The 25,497-nt window shown below is 36.6% G+C and overlaps 2 protein-coding genes across 14 annotated transcripts in view; one reads left to right on the forward strand and one right to left on the reverse strand.

Moving 5' to 3' along the window:
- LOC128881572 (uncharacterized) overlaps positions 1 to 7,960 on the forward strand; it is a 101,928-nt gene extending 93,968 nt beyond the window's left edge. For 6 of the 9 annotated variants that reach the window (XM_054132811.1, XM_054133115.1, XM_054133196.1 and 3 more), the window contains one exon: positions 1,913 to 7,960. In XM_054132811.1, coding sequence (XP_053988786.1) covers positions 1,913 to 3,108 — 1,196 coding nt within the window. In that variant the 3' untranslated portion in view covers positions 3,109 to 7,960. Of the gene's footprint in view, positions 1 to 479; positions 1,292 to 1,912 lie in introns of those variants that run through there. The other 3 variants (XM_054133273.1, XM_054133359.1, XM_054133441.1) reach the window with 2 other exon arrangements.
- Positions 7,961 to 9,859: 1,899 nt separating this feature from the next.
- Positions 9,860 to 25,497, reverse strand: part of LOC128882504 (actin-binding protein WASF3) — a 56,385-nt gene continuing 40,747 nt past the window's right edge. For 3 of the 5 annotated variants that reach the window (XM_054134144.1, XM_054134210.1, XM_054134284.1), the window contains exons 2-9: positions 23,851 to 24,191; positions 22,586 to 22,739; positions 22,060 to 22,174; positions 21,249 to 21,281; positions 18,819 to 19,114; positions 17,873 to 18,183; positions 17,111 to 17,536; positions 9,860 to 16,664 (exon numbers count right to left, since the gene is read on the reverse strand). In XM_054134144.1, coding sequence (XP_053990119.1) covers positions 16,483 to 16,664; positions 17,111 to 17,536; positions 17,873 to 18,183; positions 18,819 to 19,114; positions 21,249 to 21,281; positions 22,060 to 22,174; positions 22,586 to 22,739; positions 23,851 to 24,124 — 1,791 coding nt within the window. In that variant the 5' untranslated portion in view covers positions 24,125 to 24,191 and the 3' untranslated portion in view covers positions 9,860 to 16,482. The remainder of the gene's footprint in view (positions 16,665 to 17,110; positions 17,537 to 17,872; positions 18,184 to 18,818; positions 19,115 to 21,248; positions 21,282 to 22,059; positions 22,175 to 22,585; positions 22,740 to 23,850; positions 24,192 to 25,497) is intronic. The other 2 variants (XM_054134439.1, XM_054134369.1) reach the window with 2 other exon arrangements.

A 25,497-nucleotide genomic window follows, 5' to 3' on the forward strand; every position in this document is an offset into this window, starting at 1 on the left:
AATAATAATAATAATAATAATAATAATAATAATAATAATAATAATAAAAGACACTGTAGACTAACAATGCTGATCGAAGTATCCTACATTCGCACAGTTCGATCGATTAATTCTCAAACACCTTCCAATAATAAATACAAGACACAAATATAGAAGCATGCAAAATTGTTCGTAAGAGAAAAACATTGAAACGCTGACGCCGTTCCTCGAAACAGTGCACTAGGAAAGATCGCTCGTTCGCGTCGAACAGAGCGCCGAACGCTTTCTCGTTGCACTGTTCGCATCGTTCTCCAGAGTCCTTCCCGGTTCCTCGATCGCTTGACTCATTTTCTTAGCCACGATCGGCGACAGAACGCAACTCTCGTTCTCGCAACGAAGGAACAAAAAAAAAAAAAATGAAATACAACCCTCGCGCGTACGGGAATGTTTCCAATTTCCGTTTCTTTCAGTTGCACTTACGTTTGTTTACACCTTTGCAGAGAAGAAACTACGTCTAAAGTTCAGGGAGGCGGAATCGTAGCATCTCGCCTCCTTTGAATACAGACGTCTCGATGCGAGGCTTATCGATCAGAGACGAATTTAGCGGTGCCGAAACTAGCCATTCTGGGACCCGGAGAGCTAATTACATTTATGACGCCGACCGCAGCAGACGCGATTGATTAAAAAATGCCAAAAATTCGTAAGGCCTTTTCAAAGTTTTTTGTCTACGTTTTTAAAAAAATTATTTTTCTCTCTCTCTCTCTCTCTCTCTCTCTTTCTCTCTGTTGCTATTACCTGATTTCGATTGTTTCGTTTATTCGCACTCGAGCTTAAAAGGCACTCGGGAGGGTGATTAAAAAAGAAAAGACGGAGTGTATCCGTTTTTTTTGGTCACGCATACAACTGACACGTCACCACGATAGTCGCGTGGTTCGCGTCGGTTCCTTGATCCCTATCGGGAGAACCTAACTAACACTGCAGTCACAGGGATTCATCACGGTAATCATTTTCATTCCATACACACGGCATTGCTTACATTGTCACGTTCCATTCTGCTTTGACACGATCGATCGTACCGATACCGTCTGCGAATAAGAGGATAGTGGAAACGATTCCCTTTGGAGTTGGATCGAAATCAGATGACCGCTCAAGACCACGATAAGAACTGAGCACCTTTGGCAGGTGATGAGAATGTTTTTAAAGGAAACGCTCACTTCGAGTGGTTTAGTGAATACTATCATAGATGCACTGGGTAGCATTTGAGTGAAATTATTGTGACTTACACTTGGTTCAAATCATTCTATCCGTATTATTATACAGCTGAGAATAATGCCTTTAAGAAGGCAAGATACAAAATCTGAAAAATATCGGAAAAATATGGAATAAGTAAATATTTTTAAGTTTCAAACCTAGTCATCCGTCCATACACCAACTACGCATCCGACCCCTTGTACCTTTACTCACTAACTCCGAATAACACGCCCGACTCCTTAACATCCTACGATTCTCGTTGGTCCTTTCCCTTATTTCCACCACCCTTCTAAATCCTTAAACACGAACCTTTAAAAGGCACACCAAAACTGCTCTCCCGAGCATTTTCGTAATACAATTTAACAGAAGCAGGAACGTAGCGGTAATCTAGTTTCCAAGTACCGAATAGTAGTAGAAACCGAACTTTGAAATGAATCGGAATCCAACACTTTGTGTGCCATAGCTCTCGGTAGAGATCCTTTCTGACATGATCCACGGTGTTGGAATAGGTTTTGAGCAGTCAAACGATTTCACTCTGGCTAAAATCCTAAAGAGCATTTCAGTACATTACCTAAAGTTTGTCAAAGCGGTAAACCTGGTACGATGGTCGTAGGCATACGCCCAGTCACGCGATCAATTCTGTCCGCGTTATGACGATCCCAACATTTATCAAATGTCGCAGAGTCCGCTAGAAGTGTGATGGACGTGCAAGGAGCCACCGAGGAGCGTGCTTCGTACTACGTGGGTGAGCTCGTCAGACGGAAGAGCGAGGGCAGCGATTCGATACCGTCGAAGGCGACGACGATGCAGTCGAGAGGTGGCCCGCTGCGTCACCGACGTGTCTCCTTCGACAACAACCAGGAGTCGAACGGTTTGATGGGGAACGCCGGCGAGAAGATAGTCCGTTGTCGCAACAACAAGTGCGGCAACTCCACCAGCTTGGCCGAGGCGAGGAGAAGCTACAAGAGCTGTCACAACTGTACCTGCCTCTACTGTTCCCGAGAGTGCAGGAAAGCGCATTGGCAGCGTCATCGGCGCACCTGTCTGCACTCCCGAGCCGGTAGCCTCTGCAAGCAGGTGTTGTCCTCTGCCAAGGAGGATCCCATTACGTTGAAGCATATCTCGGCGCTGGCGAAACGTGGCTACGCGTCTCACGGTCGCGGCGCCGTCAAGTGCTTCTTCTCCAGCCCCGAAGTGGCGGAGAAGTTCATCGGGAACGGATTCGTGGATCTTGGCGAGCCCACTTACGTCAGATGGTCGGATCTACTCGCCAGCGAGATGGGACCGGACCTGTACGCCGAGGTGATACGGCTGTGCAAGTCGTACAACCCGGACACCAGGCTGGTGCTGTACGTGGCCGTTTGCGTGGTCAGCGAGGTCCCTACCAGCGGAGCCGTTAAGTGGGAGCGACAATTGGTATCCAGATGCGCCAAGATTCACTTGGACTCCGCCAGCAGACACCACACGTCCTCGTCGTCCGCCTCGCCGCAGGGCAGGCAACAGTCTACCTCGCCCTGCAATATCACAAGGGAGATGGAATCCCCCGAGATGCTGGTGCTGACGTCGTTACCGGGAAACAACGGACAGAACACCCCCAAGAAGATCAGGGAGATCAGCTTCACGAACATCCAGGGACAACTGAAGATACGGGGCGTGTCATTGAGAAGACACTTCCCTCAGGTATACAGGAAGCTCCGTGCTTACGTGGACGGGACCGTAGACAAATTCGCGCCAGTCACCATCTACCCGCGAGACCAGGCGTCGGGGAAGAGCTTCGTGTGCATCATCATACTCGACGTCGAGCCTGAGCGTCTTCAGCTACTTCCTAGGGATTCATCTAGGGTCAGAACCGTCGACATTAGCGTCGAACAGGAATGAACAACCGTTCCTTCGTTATTAGATTGAACAATTTTTTTTACTAAACTTACGATTGGTAAGACTTAAATTGCAGGCCGTGGTTCAACGGGCGAGAACGAAGGTTCGAAGGTTCACCGAGTTTCATCTTCTGGCCAGGGCCCCTGGATGAAAGGAAACTTATATCTTGACCGTATCGTTCGCGAGCGAAACAACTGAAGAGAGGTCTCGGTGTAGGGCGTGTAGTAAATTGAACGATAGCGAATCGTCTCTTGAGAAGAGACCTCCTCGGTCTTTGAGGGGAAGATGAGTCGATTTGCCAAATCGAGGATGCCTCGAGTGGTTGATATTCTAGAACGCTTAGCGTGGAGCAACGAACAAAGTATACGGACGAAATACACTCTCCGTTGTCGACTCTCTCGACTTGACTCGGTTCGAGATAGGTCTGATCGTGTGTACTCGTAGTCTGCGATAAACTTTGCTGGTACACGTTACATTACAATTCTCCGAGTTGTTCATTTTTATCACCTCGATATCGAAGAAAGTCTTTCGACTGTTGTCCAACGACAAACCGGTTCTCGTGGATATCTAACGAACGTGTTTCCCCATGGTAACTGACGTCTGACGCCAGTGTCGTTCGCGAGTCTTGTTCGTCGACCTTAGAGTACTCCTTCGAATTGCTTCGGTAGATCAAAAAGAAATTTCTCGATTTGGTTGTTGCTCTATCAGATGTTTATTAATTGTATCGATCGTCGTAGGAATCGGCGAGTGTTCGCGATGACACTGCGGTTTCTGGATCTCTATGTCAAAATTATTGGGTTATTCGGAAAGCTTGTGCCGACTTGCGAGGACCTTCAAACATTCAGATATATTTGTTTAATTATTAGGGTGTACCGAAAGTTTTTTCTAATTTGTCTTCTTTTCTTTCTTTGTCGCGTTTCAACGAATGTTCAAATTAAATAAAACTAAACAAATTTTATGTCACCATTGTGTAACTATCGACGAAAAAGCTTTTCTGCGGCTACGTTTCGTTGTCGATGACATGATCCTTTGAAACAGGTAAAAACCGCTGGCACGAGACACGGTTCGAGCACCCCAAACCTCGACGGATCGTTTTCGAAAGTAACGACGATAGGTATCTTGTTGTCCTTTCGTTCGATTTAACGTATTTACGGTTGTATCTTTTGAATTTTATCGTATATATTAAATATATATAGATATTAAAAGTCTCGTCGACGCCATCGGACTACCTCGAGCACGTGATCACGAATATTCTACAATCTACGGTGCGAGACAAAATAATCCACTCGTTTTTATTTATATTTGGGGACATGCGTAAGAATAAATATATTTTGCGCGCTCTATATATTACACGACCCATTTTATATAAACACACTGAAAATCGTCATTGTTGAATAAACTTTATGAACATTAAGGAAAAAATTGTAAATAAAAGTTAAAATTAATGGAACTTCCCTATCAAGGAAAACAAAAGTGTACAGTACTGTACATTGTAATCCAAGGAAGTATTAAAGTATACAATTGGTCAAATTCTGTTATTTCATTCAGAAAATGATCCTATATCGACAATTGGAAAATTAATTTATTAAAGGATCCTTCAAATTATAATTGCGAAAGCGATTTTCCGTGTGTTTGTAGGAAATGAGACGTGCAATATAAAGGGTTCACAAAATATCTATACTCTTACGTATGTGTCTAAAATATAAAGAAAAACGTTCGATGGATTAGCGGTTTGTCCTCCTACGCTGTAATAGGGGTCTCGAGTCAGCTTGGACGCGTCGATAAGAGGGCAAAATAAAGCGTAGATCGCGAATGGCGTTTCCGACCATTCGAAACCTCGTCGTAGAAAACTCCTCGAAGTCCGAAGTTTCAGCCCCGTAACCCGACTAGCACCACCGGTGTCCCTGAAAGTAGTGTTTCTACCGAATAATCGTCGAGCTCAAATCCAATTACTACCATTTTCACAGACGCGATCTTTGTGCCAAAGCGTCGAGAACCGTACGATCCTCGAAGTTAAGAAAGTAATCTGCGCGGATCGCGATATACCAGGAGAAGAAGCGAAACTTTTTCTGGGAAGCGCTTTGAATATCTGATCTCGTGGACTAACATCGTGGCATCGAGGAGCTCTTTCAATATCATCGAATCTTTCTTCTCGGGAACATTCCTTTCAACTGTATCATGGCCGAGACTCGAGGAGACGTCGATTGATCTCTGAACAGTAAGGAACAGGGAGTGTCAAAAATGGTACCTCGAAAGAAATTGTTTTCTGAGCAAAGTTCAAGTTGTTGTTCGTCGATGAATTCTCGTTGAACAAGAAAGGTTTGATGCGCGTTAAAATATTTTATGTGAACAGGCATCTTGATAGTCCTCAATAAGCCAATTCAAGATTTTTATAATGCTCGCGACACTTCATTCTTGGTTTCTCTTCAGGAATGAGTAACTCAGAATTTAGGATTAGAAAAGTATTTCATATAACAAAGAATAACATAAAATTGAAGGAAGATGCTAGAATGTTATAATGAGTTTTTTTTTTTGTATATACATATTTTAATATCTAAAAATGTTGTAAAAATGACGCATATTTAATGTTATATGACCATAAGGTTATCAGTTATTTAAAAAATAAATTTTAAATATATCGATGCTGAGGTTCGTGTTATTGTTATAAATTATGAGAATTATGTTATTGAAGTGTATATAACAATATTAATTTTTATTATGTTAAATACTTTTCTAATTTTATGTTTTGAAATCGCGTATTCCTGAAAGACCCAAAAGGAAAGGGTAAAAAGCATTGAAAAACAGTGAAGTGACTCGTTAGAAACCATTAAAATATTTTACTATTTATGTCATGTTTCTTGACTCAAACTTCACTTAAAAGTTATGTCTGTAAAATTCAGACTAAAGCTGTTCAGTATTTTCAAATGTATACTATATTGAAGTCATATTAATAACATTGTACTCGAAAATCTTGAACAGCATTAAAATTCTCATTCTGTGTAATTTTCATAATTTTTTTTATTGACGATCAATAAACCAAAATGATAAGTCACAGCATTTGCCAGGCAAAACCGAGTAAGGACTGATCAAAACAATCAAGGTAAACAATGACAGTGCCAATAATAATAAAACCATTGATACCTTGTTGCTCAAAAAATATTTCTTTCTCGCAATGCAAATGAGAAGTATGTCTCAACTGGTGAGCGAATTTTAAATTTTGGCCAAAAAAAATTAACTTGTTCAAAAGGCACTTGTAAATTCTACGGATTGATCGATTCAAAGGCTCCAGTTTACTTCAGTTAATCTTAGGTAAAAGGAAACACTGCGAAGTAATTTCTAGTGCCAATGACAGAATCTCTTATGATTCTATAGATTCAAAGTGTTCTGGACTAGTAGAATTAGATGAATATTATTCTTGTAATGAGATACAGTAACTTTGCTGAGATGTACTGCAAAACTGATTTTTCTACAGTTTGATGTTGCATCTACTTCACTTAAATACCATTGCCATGGAACAGATATAGAGGATGTTAAGAAATGTATAAAATAAATTTTGCATACGTTTAGTACTTGTCAAAATAAACAAAAATGGTTATCCTACAGAAGTTAACACATCGTGAATAGTTTTGAAGAGTAGAATTTAGAATGCCAGTACTTACAAGCTAAACGGGTTGGTATATTATAGTAAATATTACCAGAAACTACATTCAAACAATGAAACATTTTTATTATGTCTCCTCCATTACAAGGCATTCCAAATGTATAATATGTATCCAACACCATTTCATACGTTTGACTGAATGAAAAAATGAACTGAAAATAAATGTAGGCTTATCATAGAGAAATAATAAGATGGCTTTCTAATCTACACGAGCGTCAATGAAAAAGTGTGCCAAGTTTTGCATTTACATTGATGGAAGGTATATAGAACATCTTCTATAACTACAGAAGGTATTCCATTACTAAAAAATAGCTGGTTTCCAGATCCACATTTCTCCATACTTTCTCGTGTATTTTGACGTGTTCTAAGCGTGTGCTAAGTTTGTAACCATGATTTTGTAAACATCCTGCAAAATAAGCTCGCCACTTTTACCTTGAATTATAGTTGTCTACTTTAGACTCATACGCGTAGTGCATTTGTCAGATGTAGCTGATAAACAGAAAATATTTTGAGAAATGTATTTCATTCAGGTTGCAATAAGATTTGAACGGCTGTTATATACAAAGTAGTTCAACAGAAATTATCTCTTTTATCGCAAAAGAATTAAAATTAGACACGGGATAAGCGATTGAATGGTTTCATAGTAGGAAGAAGGAATACAAATAATTGTGTACAATAGTATGGGTTAATGATATTCATACAGTATAGAACCCTGTCTGTTTCTATATCAGATTAGAAATTTGTTTTTAAATAAATCTAACAACCCATGGTACACGTGCATAGATATTTTATTGTCAAGTCAGTTAATTTCATATTTTATCTTATAATTATTATTTAGACTGAGATGTTAGTACAAGTTCATACAACTGTAAATTATTTTATAGAAGATATAACTAATTTAATAATAAAATATGCGTGCATGTACAACATGATTTTTGAAGTTGTTTTTAGAAGACCTTTAAATCTACGTGAAAAAAATTGTTATTATGATCTCATACAAAAAAACATTATATAACATTTATGCTAAAAAATAAATGATATTTAGGAAATGATCTGTTCACATTTAATTTGCCCTATGAAACCATTCAACCTTCATTGTAGATATTTGATCGTGTTTAAGATCAAAAAAGATATCCTCTTATATAATTATTTTCTTCGTTATAATATTAAAATATAAATTTATATTCATGTTTTCTTCCATGTTATTTAGAGCTCATTTTTATATATTCTAATTAATACTATATGCCATTAATGTTTGGCGCAAAGTTTTCCATAGTCATACATATACATTCGTATGTATATTTAAATAAGAATCAAACGAAATTATAATTATAAGCAGAAAAGTATTATGCTTACTGACAGAAGTAAAAATTCTGAACACGAAAGTATTCATTTATGTACAAATTATATAGAATATCTCATCAGATGCAGACCATCTTAATCTCTTAATCACTTAGATTTCTTTAAATGGAATGCTGTCTGTTGTAACAAAATTGAATGAAGTAATAAATTTTAAAAATAAAATTATTAAAGTACAATTACTAGTAAGCTTTTGAGATATTTAGTTTAGAAAACAGTGTTAAAATACTATACTGTTTATTTATATTTAAATCAATGAGCAATGCAATGCTTAAACTCTAATACTTTTGAAGTTGGATATCTGAGAAGCTCTTAATTTTAGGATTGATAAACCTTAATACCTCTATTCTAAAAATCTAATATAAATCTTTAGTATACAAAGAAGCTATCACTACCATATTATTTATTACTTAACATTATATGCATAACTTTTGTAAGCAACGCTTATTATTTATAATAACAAAACCTACAGAGGTGGTCTGTTTTTAGCGAGATATTTCATATAAAAAAGTGACTATTTCGCTACAGTACAAAGAGTGAATCATAAATAATGCCAACTGAATTTTTACAAAACAAATAAGAGTGAATTCATTGATTATTAGAGTAATAAATTCATATTAAAGTATTTGGTAGATAAGCCTTTTAAAGAGCAAACAAATTAAATTTTCTTAGTAAATTTTGTACAAGTTATGAACGACAAAATTGCGTACATCTTTAAATTCGTGTATTTTAGTTAATACAAACTCCACCAAAGAATTTCCATTCACCTTTCATCAAGTCCCACTTTATTCATCTGTTTCATACTTTATCTTCTATATGAAGAGATAAAAGAAATAAAGTCCCTTTGTACTTATAAGCTAATAAGATCCAAAATATCGAAGTGCTTGTGTAAGAAGAATAAAAGGAATGCTGCGCTTATGTAATTGACTGGTAGCCTTATAAGTATGGTAAACTGTCTCAGAATCGAAGTTAAAGCTTATAGAAGTTAACAGATGATGAAATTGAAGCACTGAGACTAGATAATAGACATAATTATGGTAGACTAGTCAAAAGTAAGGCACAGCTAATATGTGCCACTGCATGATAAAATTCATGCATAAAGGCTGGGTGATAAGCATAATTATAGTAAATTACTTCAAAACCGAGAACATAGCTCATAGGTGCTACTCTATGATGAAATTAAAGTTAATCGAAGACGGAGTCCTCTATATATTATAGTTACAGAGATTTTTCATGAAAATCTTGAATATATATATATATATATATATATATATATATATATATCTTGAATATATATATATATATATATATTACATCAACTGTTATATTTCATTCAAATATAACAGGTGTGGTCATGTGGTCACCTTGTCAGAGATATATTGCTCAAATTTTTCAATAAATTCAGTATCAGCTTTTCTCTGGCATAAGCAATTACGCACAGCAAGAAGCGCCAATTCATGGGTCCAGCTGTAAACTGTATTACGTACCGTTTGCTAGCAAAGATATCACGGATAGTTGAAGTCTGATTTAGCATCAGAACGTCAAACCCTAGGAAGGTTGTTAATATTGTTATCATTGGTATCCCATGATTTGAATAAGAACAAAGTCGGTCATTGTTACTGTACCTAAGGTTGAACACAATATAATGCTCAATAGTTCCGCGTTTTATCTACTCATTTATATACTTCTACCATCATTGTGCGAGAAGTGTGACTCAACGGCCAGTTTTTCTTAAATAATCCCAGTTCATTGGTCTGTTGTGACAGTTCTTCGTTGCATTACTGTTCTTTGATCCTTCGACTAATTGTAAGCTACATTGATTTACTATACCGATAGACTATATCAGTGCTACACAGAGGCCACGAAAGTTAGTCCGTCATGTTCTCGATAGTTCCTTTTACCTGTCTGTATCAGAGACGTGTCGAGAGTAAGATTTCAATTGCGCGTCTGATATATTTCTAAAGTCATTTAATATGGCGTATCATTAAAATGAAGAAGGCAAATTATCGTTTGTCTGAAAAAAGACATTATTATTAATAAAAGCGGAGTATAATGAGGTGAAAATTTTATTTAAGCGGCAGGATAGGATGCGATCACGTAATTAATATAGTTAACACGTCAAACGTCGCGTTACGCTTTCCATTTAGTCCAACTCGGTTTCTACGGATCGAAACATTCTGTTTATGCTACACCGCCGTGCCGGTCCTTGTAAAAGCTTATAACATTTTTGGTTATATTATTCTCTCTTCAAGGACCATATATCATAACATTCAGCGCAGAATTTCCTAATGTTATGCGCGCCGTCTCATTTTTTTCCTACTTTACACCAATGTCTTGTGTGAGAGTTTCAACCAACTTTGTCTGTGTTTTGTACAAGGCATTTTATATCCCTTGTTATTTGACGGTAGAGTATAGCGTAAACAGAATATCAAGTAAAATAAGCTTGGCGTTTGACGTGTTAAACGATTCTTGTCTTTTTTTCAAGAAACACGAAGGAAAAAAGTTTGAATCGCGGATCGATACGCGTATTTCTATATACCCTTTCCAATTTAGATATAATATATATATATGTATATTGTCGTAACGATTGACTGGAGCAGAGAAACGCGCTCTTGTTCATTCGGTTTCTTGCCTTTTACGAAAAAGACATAACGAGTGCGAGAAAAAGTGCTTTTCATTCATCAAAAAGAATGATACAAAAAATAATAATAATAAAATTGCTGTTACGGCCAAGTATCTTGCAACGCGGAGGAAAAATTCGCGAAGAATTTCTTTTTACCGGGATCGATGATAAATCGATTCCTGTCGTTGCTAATCGACCGCTCGATTGAAGGAGCGTGATTATTATTAGCCCGCGCGTAGTCACTCTAAAACCTAACGTTAATTCGTTTCAACGTCTATGTATCGGTGCTACCAATGTGCTACCATTGTTTTCGCATCTGTGTATGTCTCAATTTTTCAAAATAAAATGTTGATTTTATTATATCTGTCTACCATTTTATATTGCACGAATGTTTTTAGCAATTTGAACAGGGCGCAACGAAAACATTCGTCTCGACTTTCAACGACGAGTCTACAACTCTATACGTTTAGACTGGGAGAGATATGATTAAAAAGAAAATTTTCAAAGTAAAAGTTCAATAATAAGAATATACCAAAGCTTCAAGACAAGAACTAGTTGAGCAAATTTATAAAATCAGATACAGAATGTGCCACCTGTTCGCATATCCTGTACTCCTGATACCAAAATGTGAAATCGGGCGAGAATTCCGATATGTACCGAAAATGTGCCCCTTGTATTAGGTAACCTAGTCTTACGGATACGTCGGGCCGGTTGCCTGCTCCCAGGCGCAAACCTGCCACCTCTTCGCATATCATGTTCTCTTGATACCAAAATATAAAATTCAAGCCAGTATTTGAAACTTACATAGTAGGAAATAATAAACAGCTCAATCGGGTATCCTTCGATGGTTTATGAAAGTTTTTGATTTATTTGGCTCTGTACAGATTTGCTACAAATTTATTATTATTAATAATACCGTCGTACATTTGTAATCATCGGTAGAGCTATTACATTTGCGTCTTTGTCCGACATGCGCTGACATTTCTTTTATTATCGTTATTGAACAAATTTTCGTCGCCCGTCGTTGCCGACATCCTTACATTTATCATTTTTTCTTTTTTTTTTGCACCTGCGGAAATTCAACGTCTGAGCTGAGCGAGTAACGTGGTTCGTAATAGAAACAGGAAACGCACGAAACGATCATCGCGACCTCGCCAATGTTGAAGGAGGACGAAAAGAACGCTTCACGGTAATTAAGCTTTGGAATATCCGTTTTATTTAGGTACAATAGCTTCGCAATAATTTAGCACGCGATATCTCGCGGTAAGCACGGTCGACGATGATATAATACATTCATACAAACTTGCACGATATTCAAGCTTTTGCGATCTGAAACGCTTCCCCAGTTTCGTCGCGTTACAAAAATCATCGATAAATACTGTGTCGTAGTTGGCGAAGTGGCTAGAAAGTATTCCTACCGCTCGTAATCCTTACAATCTAACGAATTCATACTGCGAATTGTATTATACAGGGTGAGGCATACAGAATTAGCCACCTGTTCAATTCGCCTACTTTCTGTGATGGAAAAGAATGCAAACTTGCTTGGTTTCGAGATGGCTTGTAATGGCTAGATCGTATAATGTAATCAACATTTGAGCACGTTGTATGAATTTCATTATACATTTGAAAAAAGAAAATTCTTAATTATTTATATCTTCACGAATTCATGAATATCCACTCTAAATAACAAATGGCTGACTCTGTGGGACCCATTAGACGTCTCTATAAAAAAATACTGTGTGTAAATCCTCAATGAACACAGGAATTACTTTTATCGAGTTACACATAATTAGACATATTATGTAATGGTGTTAACTGTAGGTTATTGTACCTTGCTTAAAACTCTCCACTAGAAGGTAAATAAAAAAACAACAAAGTTAACATGTATGTGTCTATATTGGAATGTATTGAAATATAGACACATATACGGAGGAGTCATATTAAGTTACAGAGGGTCAAATAGTACAACATAAATATGAACTTTTGCATTTCCTCTACATCTCTTTCAACAAAAAATATATTAACACCGGATCGTGTCCACCATTCCTTTTTATCGCTAAAAGTCAGCAAATTAATCAAGCGGCCTGCTTAAAATACCTCGCCTTGCATTCATATATACATATATGGTTTTATGTATATGTATATGTATAAACACAGTACAGACGAGACTGATCAATGAATTCTTATTACATGTTACGTTATAATAGCGTTTTGACTATATTTTAAAACCATGTGAATGTACACGCGTCGTTGCCGATGAAACGTATCCTACACAGAGCGATTTGCCCTGCAATCTTTCGCCTCGATCTTCGTAACATATTTTATACAGGATACAACGCCGACCTCGAACGTCAGCGAAAAATGAATTATTATTAAATATAAATTACAATTCGCGCGATTCGAATCAATCGAACTTCTTTCGCATTTAAAAGAAATATGCTAATTCAACCAACCAACGAGAGGGCGGATCGCCTAAATTTCGCCCATAAGGGACGAATATAAGCTCGCCCTGTTTCACGAACATCTAGTTAACGTTCTAAAACGAGAGAGGCGAAAAACAGACCTCCTGAACAATTCTTGTGAATCGAACACATAAGATTATACAATAATCTTAACGAGCAATACGTACATGTACTGGATATGCCACGGATTTCCATACAAACTTGATTAACGGATTCTACGACTACAAACGAGACGAAGCATATAAACGTAAGTGCTTCTGTATTTCATATTATAATGACGTTTGAAAAATTATATAACAGGATACTTAGGAATATTGATACTGGCATATTAATTCAAAGATAAGTTTTAGTAAATAGAACCTTACGGTTACTCATCTTTCAAGTATCACTTACGATGAGTCAAACTGAAGCTAATAATTGTTAAAAAAGTGTTTGAAATATGGACACGTACAATGATGTTTATACTCAGAGTCATACTAAGTTACAGAGTGTCAAGTAGTATGTACAACATAAATATGAACTTCAAACGAAATGATAATCAGTGTCTTTAACAAAACGAATTTCCTAACAAAACATTCTAAGAAGTATACTTGTATAACCTTTTTATCATCATAGTAGGCATTAAACATGTTAAGAAGTTTGTACAGAATCTATCAAACACCCTGAATATGTATACACAAAGTGCTTCGTATATCTTGGTTATCTTAATATCTTCATTTGAGTATGCAGAAATATGTGTAAGGAAGACACTGTTTGATTCGATAGAATAGCGTACCGTACCTCTTACACACAAACGTATTCAGACTATACTTTAACTTCACAAGTATTCATGTACATGTATGTACATAATAGAGATGTTTAATGATGACAGTAATAATCCAGTGGTCAACATGTTATAGAGGAGCTTATGTTGTGCGTAATGTAATTAAAGGATCGTCTACACGAATATAAATTACATCAAAATATTGATATATCAAATTTTCAATATCTATTTTATCCTTAATATTTATCCTTGAGTTGAGAATTTTATTGAGCTGTACTACACATTTTTACGAAAAACAAAACATCTAGTGAGCTTAACATTTAAAAAAAAAGAAATAACCTTGGAAAGTCATGATATGATTAATAATATTGCAATTATAATATGAAAGCAATGATGGTATTAAGTTGATCAAGATATATGACACATTGTTTACAACATATACAAACATATGTATCGTATGTATGTATTTATACAAAAAGTATTCTGGCAACGAGGACGCAACAGACTAGTTGGTAATTTCTCATGAAAAAAATAAATGAAAAGTGCAGAATACAATTTTTGGAAAATTTTCTTTATTCACTTTCGATTTATTTTTTTATTAGGAATCGTCCGCTACCCGATTGTACCACCATTGCCAGAACACTCTGTATATAGAATGGTGATGCATACACATGACATATCATAGCAATATTCATCATACCTCTCCAACATCGATGCAAAATAAATCACAATCATTATCCTTTCTGCTTAAAATTGGCAACTGTAATCCTCACCGTAACAATAGTATATCCCGCTATATTAAGTTTTTTCTTCCTCTAAACGCTAAAAAATATTGAGTCCTCTCACTCGTTCGGTAATTACATTCCCCTTACATCTTACAAGTAAACGGAGTATTATTTTGGTTTTCGACACTTCGCTGGTAAGAACCTTTGTTCTCTACGATATCGCGAGTCACCTGCGACATGGAAGATCACTTGGAAACGTAGAAAAGATCGGAAAACATCTGCCGTTACTCTCGCCGTGGCAGAATGCGCGTACCTACCTATTCGTCAAGCATACAAAAACATTTAAGATACAAGTATTTTACAGACTTAAACACGAGAAGGAGGAAAAAAAATATCAACTCTGCGATTTGACTTAGTTCGCGTACGATACACATTCTCACGTACACTGTATATATACATAGAGCACTCGTTTTTAACTAAAGACACTACCGACCATACACATAGTTAGACGACAGTAAACTCTAGGATATTTGAGGCTTTTACACCTCGGTTCTTCATGGTTGATAGTAACTGAAGCTTTCAAGTGTAAACCGATTGAGTAAGGTAGAAATAAGGAGATAAGGAAATAATTGAGTAATAGAAATAAGGTGAGTTTCATTAATGAAAATAGTTAAGAAATTTATAAATATAGAATCGTCTCCGTGTATATGGTCAGTAAGTGAATGACTAAGTGCTCAAACCGGAGGATAAGGTTTATTTCGTTATATGGTATTAGTATTAGCATGGAATGTGCCGATAAGAAACACTTCCGTTACAACCGACATCGAGCAATGATAGGAGGTCAACGCCTGCTTTCATGTGCGTACCTTCTTCTTATCAGCATGTTTTTTACTATTCTATAATCTTCTTTACCTTCGTTGAATTCTGCTTAAAAATCAGAGAATCGGAAAGACATGTAGTTACATCTATGTCATAAATTTGTTATGCTTTTATTTTTAACAGTGAAACAAAAACCAGAGGTGTTCGCGGTATAGGAAAAAATGTGTACGTGTCCGTGTTTCGGAAATATTCTAAATTTACATGAACTTAAATGTTTATCATGCTTTGTAGACTCTCTCTCTCTCTCCTTATTATAGTCTACTATTACTCCTCGATAGCTTCTTTTTTTTTCTTTTTTCTTTTTAATTAGATCTTAATAACTGCAATAAATAATAAAGGATTTCTGGCTGACGATTCCTAGAATCGTCCGAGAGATGTTAAATATTTCCATATAATACCTTTCAGTTACATACACGCTATCGAATTGAGCCTGCGGTTAAAATAAAAAAAAAAACACGTTCCTCAACATATTTGACACAGAAAATTATTTTAAATATTCTCCGTTCGTAACAAAAGAAAAAATAAACCATGTTAAAGGTGATGAAATGGTGTAATAAAATAATCGTTGTTGTGAATTACATTTATACTTTTAATGGTACTACTTAGAGTAATGGTTCCTGCATTTATACGCTCTCTGTACTAAAAACAACTTAACGCGGACAACCGAGCAACGAAACTCGTTAATTCCGCTTCTACCTTCAAATCCGACACCGCCTCCGCGCACGTAAAATATTTAGAACAAATTTGTCTATTCAGCAGGTTTCCACGAGAAAATATTTGTGACTTGTGCGACATGCAACAAAAGTCGAGGTTTTCCAACGAAATATAGAATGAAAGAAAGAACAAAGAAAAATTTATCGGCCATTTTTCTAGGTGGCAGTGGCGGTGGATGGAAGCGAGGTTGGTCACGCGAGATTTGTCTCCTGCTCGCCCCATCCTTCGCTGTCGCACTCGCTCTCAGACGCTGAATCGCTGTCGCTGAACTCTACGGCAACACGTCGTGCTAATATGGACGCGACATCGTTCAATGCATTCACGCGTTCCACTTCCTTTTGCTCGATTTTCTCCACCTTGCGCAACTTTATACCTGAAAAAATACACAGTATATTCTCGACTGCTAAACTCGTCAGATATTCACTTTAACAATTTTAATTTGCTTAGATGAACAATCGACTTCTCTATTAACCAGACATCATTTGCATGTTTAATGCGAACGTTTAATTTAGGGATACAAACAGCTTGTAAACTTTGTTCTACTACATCCAGTCGAAATTTCGAAAAGAAGTATTCTTTAGATTTTTTATTTATTTTTGTCTCAAGATAACCGATTATAGACGTCATATTGTATAGCATGTCATTCCAGCACAAAAGGTTGATTGTATTTTCCAAAACATTATTTTTCCAGGGTCATCCTAATAATTATACTGTAAACATTCGACTTCCAAAACAAATTACTCTCGGCAGTGGGCTACGTCGAGATCCGGACGGACCGCAAAGGGTTAACATCGATGAACTGAATGATAGAATAATTACCGTCTCTAATTGCTTTAAGTAGATCGTTTCGTGGATCGACAAGGGGGATATTTGGATTAACGGGCTTCCTCAATTGCCCGTCCATATTCTTCAAAGGTTTCAGGGGTTTCAGCTTCGGTGGATTAGTCGCTATCATTTTAGCAATATCGCCGTTGGTTAGGGGCAACGGTGGCGTGGGTCCATTCGCAACAGGCGGTGGCGGAGGTGGTGGTGGAGGGGGTGGAATGTTACAAGGTGGGGAAATAGGTCTGGGCGGTGTGGGATCAGGAGTTGGGGGTGGTGGCGGTAAATCTTGCGGAGCGGGATCGGTTTCATCCTGTCCGATTTGAGTCGAATGATTTGGTGGTGTGGGAGTGGAGTGATGACTGGGTAACGGACTGTTTGAACGACTTCCATTCCTATTCAATAGGTGTGATGGTATAGAACCTGAAACCGTAACAATGGATCAATTAATCGAAAATATAAATATAGATATATTCCTTCATTGTTGGTATTTTCGAACAACGAGAATTCCAGACGATATTTAAAATTAAACTTAAGTATTGCTTATGGGATTACACAATTAATAACTGTTCAGACTATTCCAATATCTTCTCATTTTAAATAGATTGTCTGTAACTTTTGTCGTTCTACAATACTAACAAGGAAAGAGTAGTTACCTTCCCTCAATGTAATACATTTACTGAACGAAGAGTAAGCTATATTTTTTAAATTTAATTATGGATGAAAATATTTGAATAGAAATTTTGATGTTGGAATTACCATTCATAGGAGGTGGAGACATAGTTTCACCAGGCGGCGGAGGTGGTGGTGGAAGCGTGTCCCTGCTCGTACTCATTGACCTTCCCCGCGTTGGTGTATTGTTAGCAGAGGCTACAGTGGGCGTTGAATTGCTAGATGTATTACTTGGTGGAGCTGGTGGTGGTTGAGAGGGACGTGACCTACCACTTCTGCTTGGGGTACTTTGACCACCAGGACTCTGGTACGTCTCGCTACCCGCTTGTCCTTGGCTCGTGCCATAGTGTGAGCCGTACAAACTGTCTTCATAACCCTGGGCCACGTAATTGCCTGCTCTGTTTTAGGAGAAGTATCATAAATTATTATTCCTCTTTTTCATCATTTGAGTGTAAGGTCTCTTTATAAGTATATACAATTAATCATCTTATTTTCAAAAAAGTCATTTTATTGTTATGTTTATTTGTTGTTTTTATTTGCAGCGTGTACGTAAGCTTCGAATTTTTTATATTTGTAAAAAATCTTATTGAGAAAAATGCCTTTATTACCTACAACTGAAGAATTTAACCTATCCTCTCATTTTAACTTCCGTTTGCAGAATGGTTCGATACAGACCCTTCTAGACATTATGTTGCTATCATGGGCAACACAATGAAAATGTGTTTACAAGACTACAAAGAAATTGTATCAGAAAACAACTTGACTAACAACTTTGAATAAACATAGAGAGTCCTCTTTTAAGGTGTAGGCTCTTTCTAAATAAGTCGGTAGTGAAGGTATTAGTATTATACAGATAGCGACAAGAATCTGCGATGAACCATTTTGCGAGTGTAAAGTAAAATTGAAAGAAGATAGGTTGAAAGTCGTCCTCTTGTCAGTACCTTTGGTGCTTCTACTCTACAATTCTTAACAAGACATTGCTCGTGGCTATCTCAAGTACATTTTAAACGAAACGTCGCATAGAGTTACAAACCTATAATGATCAGAAGAAGGTGGACTGTACAAGTGTTGCTCCTCGGGCGGATAACTTCGTCTAAGTTCGATGCTGTTCGGCCTGGGTGGCCGTGGTTCAGTCATCACCATACCCAGCAACGATTCGTCAGGTATACCGTGAGGTGCCCTGTATTGAACACCTTGCGTTGGCATAATGTACTCGCCATGACCGACGGCTAACTGTCTCTGCCTTTCTCTTGTATTATGCGGTTGCCTTATACGCTTCTTGTGTCTGCCGCCACCTCCACCACCACCCTCGTTCCGAGGCCTATGCGGCTGTGACGCAAAAATATCCTTTATTAAATCATTGCTTAGCTTGTGTGTCGCGGCAGAGGTGCAAGACAAGCTTAATTTCATCAATCAAGCATGACTCGATGGTTGATCCATACTCTTTCATAATGCAAAGTGTCGTACAGATATATTTCATGCTTTCGTTGCTATTGGACGCGTGTGGGTGCTCGACGAATTCTCGAAGGCTTTGGGATGTTCGTGGGGACTAGATGATTGTTTCTCGAATATTAATTTAACCCTTTCTGTACAAATAATTCAGTATGGCATAGGTCATCGCGGACGTTAAATCTCGCAATTTCACATATAAATTTCTAAATAACTATATTTCACAATATTAATGTGTGAAGATATGTGTAAACATTTGGCAACTTAAGTAATATTATTACCAACAAATATTAGTTGAGTTATTATAATAACTGAAAATAGGATGCCACTGAAATTACTTGCTTTGCATCAGTGTATATATGCACATTGTACATGTACTGATTATATTTTATTTTTAGATTCAATTCATATTGGAAAACTAAGTGGTATTCTATGGTAATATATTCTTTTCGTTATACATATTTTTTTTTAATTTTATGCTTCCATGTTTAGGTATAACTTTGTGGATAACATAAGCAAATACAGAAAACAACTTAGAGAACATATTTTATTTCAATAAGGGACATTTCGATAGTTTCATTAATATTTACAACTTTGATAAAATTCAAAACTTCTAATGTTATTCATAAAATTTCCCAAACGATGCCAAACGATATCCCATAATATCTGTACTTTTCGATTAGTTTTCAATAAATTTGTTGCATTAATGCACTTTATATTTTCATGTAAAATATTTTTCTTCGTAAAAATAATTCAAGACAGAAAGGGTTAATGAACATGACCGATCATGAAATTACTTGACGAGAATGAATCCAACAAATTCGATTACCGTTGCCAAACGATGAAATCATTCGGTTTCAAAGTTTAACGGAACCAAGATCAACCACCGAACATGAAATGTTCGTAGGAAATAAAAGAAGTTCGTCCAGAATATTTGGCGAGGATGACGTGTCTGTCATTCGTCGGATTCAACGGTTAAAGATTTCGACGTTGGCAATTTTATTTCCTACGTGTGAAACATGAGAAATCGGAAACAAAATAATCCTGAAATGATCCAAGATCGTGAAGGTATCGCATCAACTGTAGGATGGCTCGTGAATGATGATGAGAAACTTCTATTGAGTACATCAAACGGTTGCATGACTGGCACAAAACGGCATTACAAAGTGATCGACAATAGTGATGGTAATAAGACAAAACTAGTCGAGTTCGGAAACAACTCGTTTACAAAAAAAGGGTTCGAGTCAAAAGGGCGCTTCTGCGTAGATCGAATCGCGTCTAAACTTTTCTAGAACTCAAAGGCCAACCGGATTGCAATGATTCTCCAGCATTAAGAGAACGTAATAGAGAGCGTTGAAATATAAATATAAATACATTTTAACACTTTTTAAAAATTTTATTCCAATTTTATTTAGATGAAGACTAAAATCAAACGTATAAACATTAATTCGTGAAGTTAATTTTATTTATCGGTTAAATTTTTAAATAATTCAAAGTAAAATGGACTCAGGAATTTCATTACACTTTACTAAAAAAAATACATAAAACAAAAGAAAAAATATAAGCTTGTTACTGACATAGAGAAAAAAAAGAGTATACCAGTTAGATTCTCATTCGTTTACTATAAAATATATACTTCTACGATTCGAAGTCTAATTTTGATTGAACGAAAAAGAAATGGAGAAATTGTTTATCTTGTATCAATTATTCGAAATAAGAATTTTTCCCATATCTATGATTGATACAATCTCGCATTCGGTCTACGCAACGAAACCCTTCGCCAAGGACGAACATTGAAGAATGGAATGTCGTTGGCTAATCCTAGCATAAGTGACTACAAAAATTGTCAAGCGAGCATCTAGCGCAATCTCTATCAGCGCAATAAAGGTCGGTTAATGAAAAACCACAAAGAAGTGAGCATTGATTATGTATGAGTGAGTGGTTGTTGATCGATAGTTCATTAAAACTGGGTAAGGGTAATAAAAAACTACAAAGATCCAAACCATCGACTTGCCTCTCTGAACGGTTCGGCATATTCAGACTCGGTCTATAACGAAGGGGACAGTTTCAATTGTTAGAATCGTCGCATAAACTTAGAAGTATTCAAAGGAAAAAAAAACACACAAAAAAAAAAGATGTGTTATTGTATCGTGATACTGCGCACCTCGGAAATGTTTTAGTTTTAGATAATCGTGTGTAGCAGTGTTTCTCAAACTTTGCTATGCCACCTCGATAAAGGGAAGACTTGTGGTGGATCCCCTCCCCTCTGAGTACAATAAAATTATCATTAAATACATTCCGAGCATGGATGGATTTTCAGAATTCTAAGTTTCCTTATTGAAGAGATTAAGAAAATTATTTACGAATCCTCAAGGATCCGCGGACCATCCTCAATGAAGAAAAACTTGTAATGAACTTTCTCTGAGCAAAATGAAACTATTTATTACATAAATTTTAATATGGTTTTTTGAAAAATTATATTTAAGTAATAAAATACCTTCTTATTTACTTTTTATAGCATCATATTTTTTTATTTAAACATTGTGTACTTCGCATAAGTCTTTTTGAAGACTTATTTAGCGCTATTTGGTAATTACTTATTGTAAAGTATTAAGAAAATCATTCACGAATCCCTAAGGATCCGCGAGCCCCAGTTTGAGAAACACCGGTGTATAGAATAACACATTTCACAGACAGTCGTAAAAAAAATATAAAAATAATAGTTTAAATCGAAAGCAGCCTTCTCTGTTGTGACTACTTAAAAAAAAAAAGAACATAATTCGAGGTGCACGTTTAGAAATACAGGAGGAACAACGTTTTTTTACCTTTTTCCCCCGATCGTGTAATTTCTTTTCTGTGTCCTTGAGCATTTCTTGACTCCACAGCTCGAAGAAGTAATTGGGATCCGTGTAAAACTTCAGCCCGTCTTTACCGTCCTCCCTGAAAACAATAGAAAAATGTATTTTAATACAAATATGAAACATTGCTTGGTAATACTGTATAAAATAAAAATGTTACTGTATGATAATGTCGATGCAAGTATTTTTAATATTTTAACTGTGAATTAACTTAATATTTTAATAATGAATATTCTAGATTGATCTTAAATTTTAATTTCAACGGGCACTACGAATATAAGCAACCAAAATTATTATTAATTTTTCTTCTAGTTGCTCCACAAGTCATTAAGTATTCGCTTAATTCCAGCCAATTAATTAATTTGTAGATGTGTTCAATGGCACTGTCTAATTCTGCTAGGTCTCAGGCAACCTTGATAGATTAAACTTGACAGAGTAATCCTAGATTTAAATTAAGAAATTAATACCTGTTAGGACAAAATAAACCAAGTACCTGTAAACATTAAGTTTATCAAGAGGAGGCGGTGTGTCGCATTGATGGTAGGTCTCCATCATCGCAGTTGGCATGGTGTCCCTGGAGACAACTTGCTGGTCGAACACCACTGAACTCTTGAACGCTTTCCTCATATGTATATCTTGTAACGAAACTGAAAAACAAACAATGGAATAGTAAATTACAAAAAAAAAAAAATACGATCGACTTGAAAATGATCATAAACAAATGAACACATTAGCGATAATAATGATCGTGAATAAATTAAGATCTCTCTCACAGGTGATTTCATGGTGATCGTAGGTGTATATGGACTCTTAACACTCAACAGGTCGACGTTTTTAGGAAAAGGAGATTTCCTAGTAATTCTGCTATAACTTTCACATTTATCAATTATTTTACTTAAGATTTTTTATTTAACTCGAATATTTATTTATATTTACACTATTCTAAATGGCAGGTAGTATAAATTTTCCATTTTGGCTATTTTGGTCCAAAAATGATTTTAAGGATGGATACATCCCTTCGAAATAATCCTGGTTATTTATATTTTTGCTAATATCTCTGATACCTGACTATAACACAGCCTTGAACGGTCGGTTGACTTTATTCGACTATACTTACTCTATATCATTATTAGACTAAATGTAATCAATGATCACGATTACTGAGTAATCATAATTAACGATTAACAACGAATGAACAATCAGTCATCATGAATAATGGTTAATGCATAATATCTGATTATTAAGTAGATATGATTAGCTCTGGAAGATTACGGATAACTGATTTATGATAGCATGCTACAAATGTATCATTATTGATTGATCTGACGATTATGAGCGATGAGTGCAAAAGTAATCACGAAGCAATTACTGTCCGGCTCTGATTTGCAGCGGTATTCGACGTACGAAGACATTTATCTGTTAATTTGACTTTATCTAGTAGAAATTTTATTTGCTCTTGAACCTCAACAATTTGATTCAGCAATCAACAACTTCGATTCAGCGATCAACAATTTGCTCACGACTAGATAAAGTAGATTTGATATTTAGGTTACTCGAAAGAATTCACACAATCATTTCTCGAGTATTACGAGGAACAGTAAGACTGTACTTTAACGAAAGTTTCAAACAACACTTTTCAACGTGACTAGCTGGAAACGACTACCTTAAGAGAAAGTGTGTCCTTAGAAAACCACCTATTTCAAGTTATAGTAGTTGAAAATGAACGCGTCTCGTTAGATAATCAATTAGCCAACGAACCTTCCTCCACGTTGCTGTCGAGTTGAGTAACTTTCACGGCTAACCGATCTATCCTGGCTTGCAAGGAGTTCGCCCTGTCGCTCAATCCATGAGCCTCCCTCGCAAGCTCGCCGAACAAATCCTCGGCGTGCCTCGACAGACTGGACAGCTGCCTGATGGTGTTGGCCAAGGTTCCATTGGTCACAGCCTCTAACTCTGACGGCAACGGGAAGTCCTCGGGGATGGTGCCGCGTGCGACCAGCACTGGCTCCACCAGTCGCTTTGGAAGCGGCATCTTTTCGCCAGACGCGGGGCAACTCTTCTGGCTTTCCTAGGAAGATCACTTACCGCTCTCTTGTGACCTGCAACAGCAAATTAAATCTGTTATTAAATCTCTTGTCCCTTGGGAAAAATACAAGTTTCACCACATAAACAACTTTCATCTGAAACATTTTTGCGAAACATTTCTAGACTTACAAGTCTAGAATTTAGAATACAGAGTCTAGAGCCTAAAGTTTAGAATGTACAATCAATTAACATTGTGTCTGTCTGTTAAATTCATATGAAAAAAATTAAGAAGGTAAGCTCGTTGACCTGGTATCATAACCAGTGACTTGGTAATTATAACCGTATGAATTTGAATCGTTTCGAACTGACCACTGAGAATGAATGAATTACTATTTAGGAATACGCGTCTCAGAGAATTTGGTATATGAACTGTTCTTTTAACTACTGAAACAAATTACTAAACAAATTACTAAACAAATTTTAGTAGTCGACGCTCCATATCAGTAATCAATTGCATGCCAACTATTAAACCATATCTATTGTACATATATTTCAGTATCACGTTACTTCGGTGTTTCACACGTCTACAATTTTTACCTTATCAAGCAAAGCGGAGAAGCATGAGAAATTGCAAGATGAAGGCAAATAAATCTACGACAGTCCATCTCAACGTGACAACTACTGGTGTTTTCACCTTAATTAGTTTCATTAACTGTACAAAGTGTCGCGTCAGAGGCGATTTAAAAATTCTTGGAAAAAATATTATTGTCACATTAGAGGTGAGCTCATAGTGTAAAGGGATAAAGGTATCCACTGCAATATTTTGTTGCTGTTTCAATGGCATTGGGCGCCAAGAGTGATTCGAACACTTTCGTACTTGAATGCAGCAACGACTTTATGATGAGATATCCAGCACGGCCGAACACGTGGGAAAGTAATTTGCAACGGAGTAGAGTCGAGTGTAAAGACGACACTCGACACTCTCTGTGAGACCTCGTCTGCATCGAGAGCCGTTAACGGGATGAATATTCGATCTGCCTGGGGGTTATCCCTTTAATCCACCCGCACACATTTCATCGACGATCTTTTCACTCGGCGGCGCGCAAACATGGACGACGATCGAAATTAATTTTCATCAATTCATCGAGATACAATGTTTGAAGACGGTGGTCGTGCATCGCGAGGTAGCGTATATTAAAGTGGCTGTTCCGTGGATTTATTTAACGAAGGATTTTAATAAAACTTCACTTGAAATTTTGTAGAAATTTTGACTCCAAACATGGTAATACTTCATGGAACCAATTTGAATTTTTCTAACACACTACAGGATACAGTGGCTACGTTTGTGATATATATATATAGATTGCAGATGTTTATCCA

This window comes from Hylaeus volcanicus, chromosome 1 (genome assembly GCF_026283585.1).
Source record: "Hylaeus volcanicus isolate JK05 chromosome 1, UHH_iyHylVolc1.0_haploid, whole genome shotgun sequence".
Classification (NCBI taxonomy): Eukaryota; Metazoa; Arthropoda; class Insecta; order Hymenoptera; family Colletidae; genus Hylaeus; species Hylaeus volcanicus.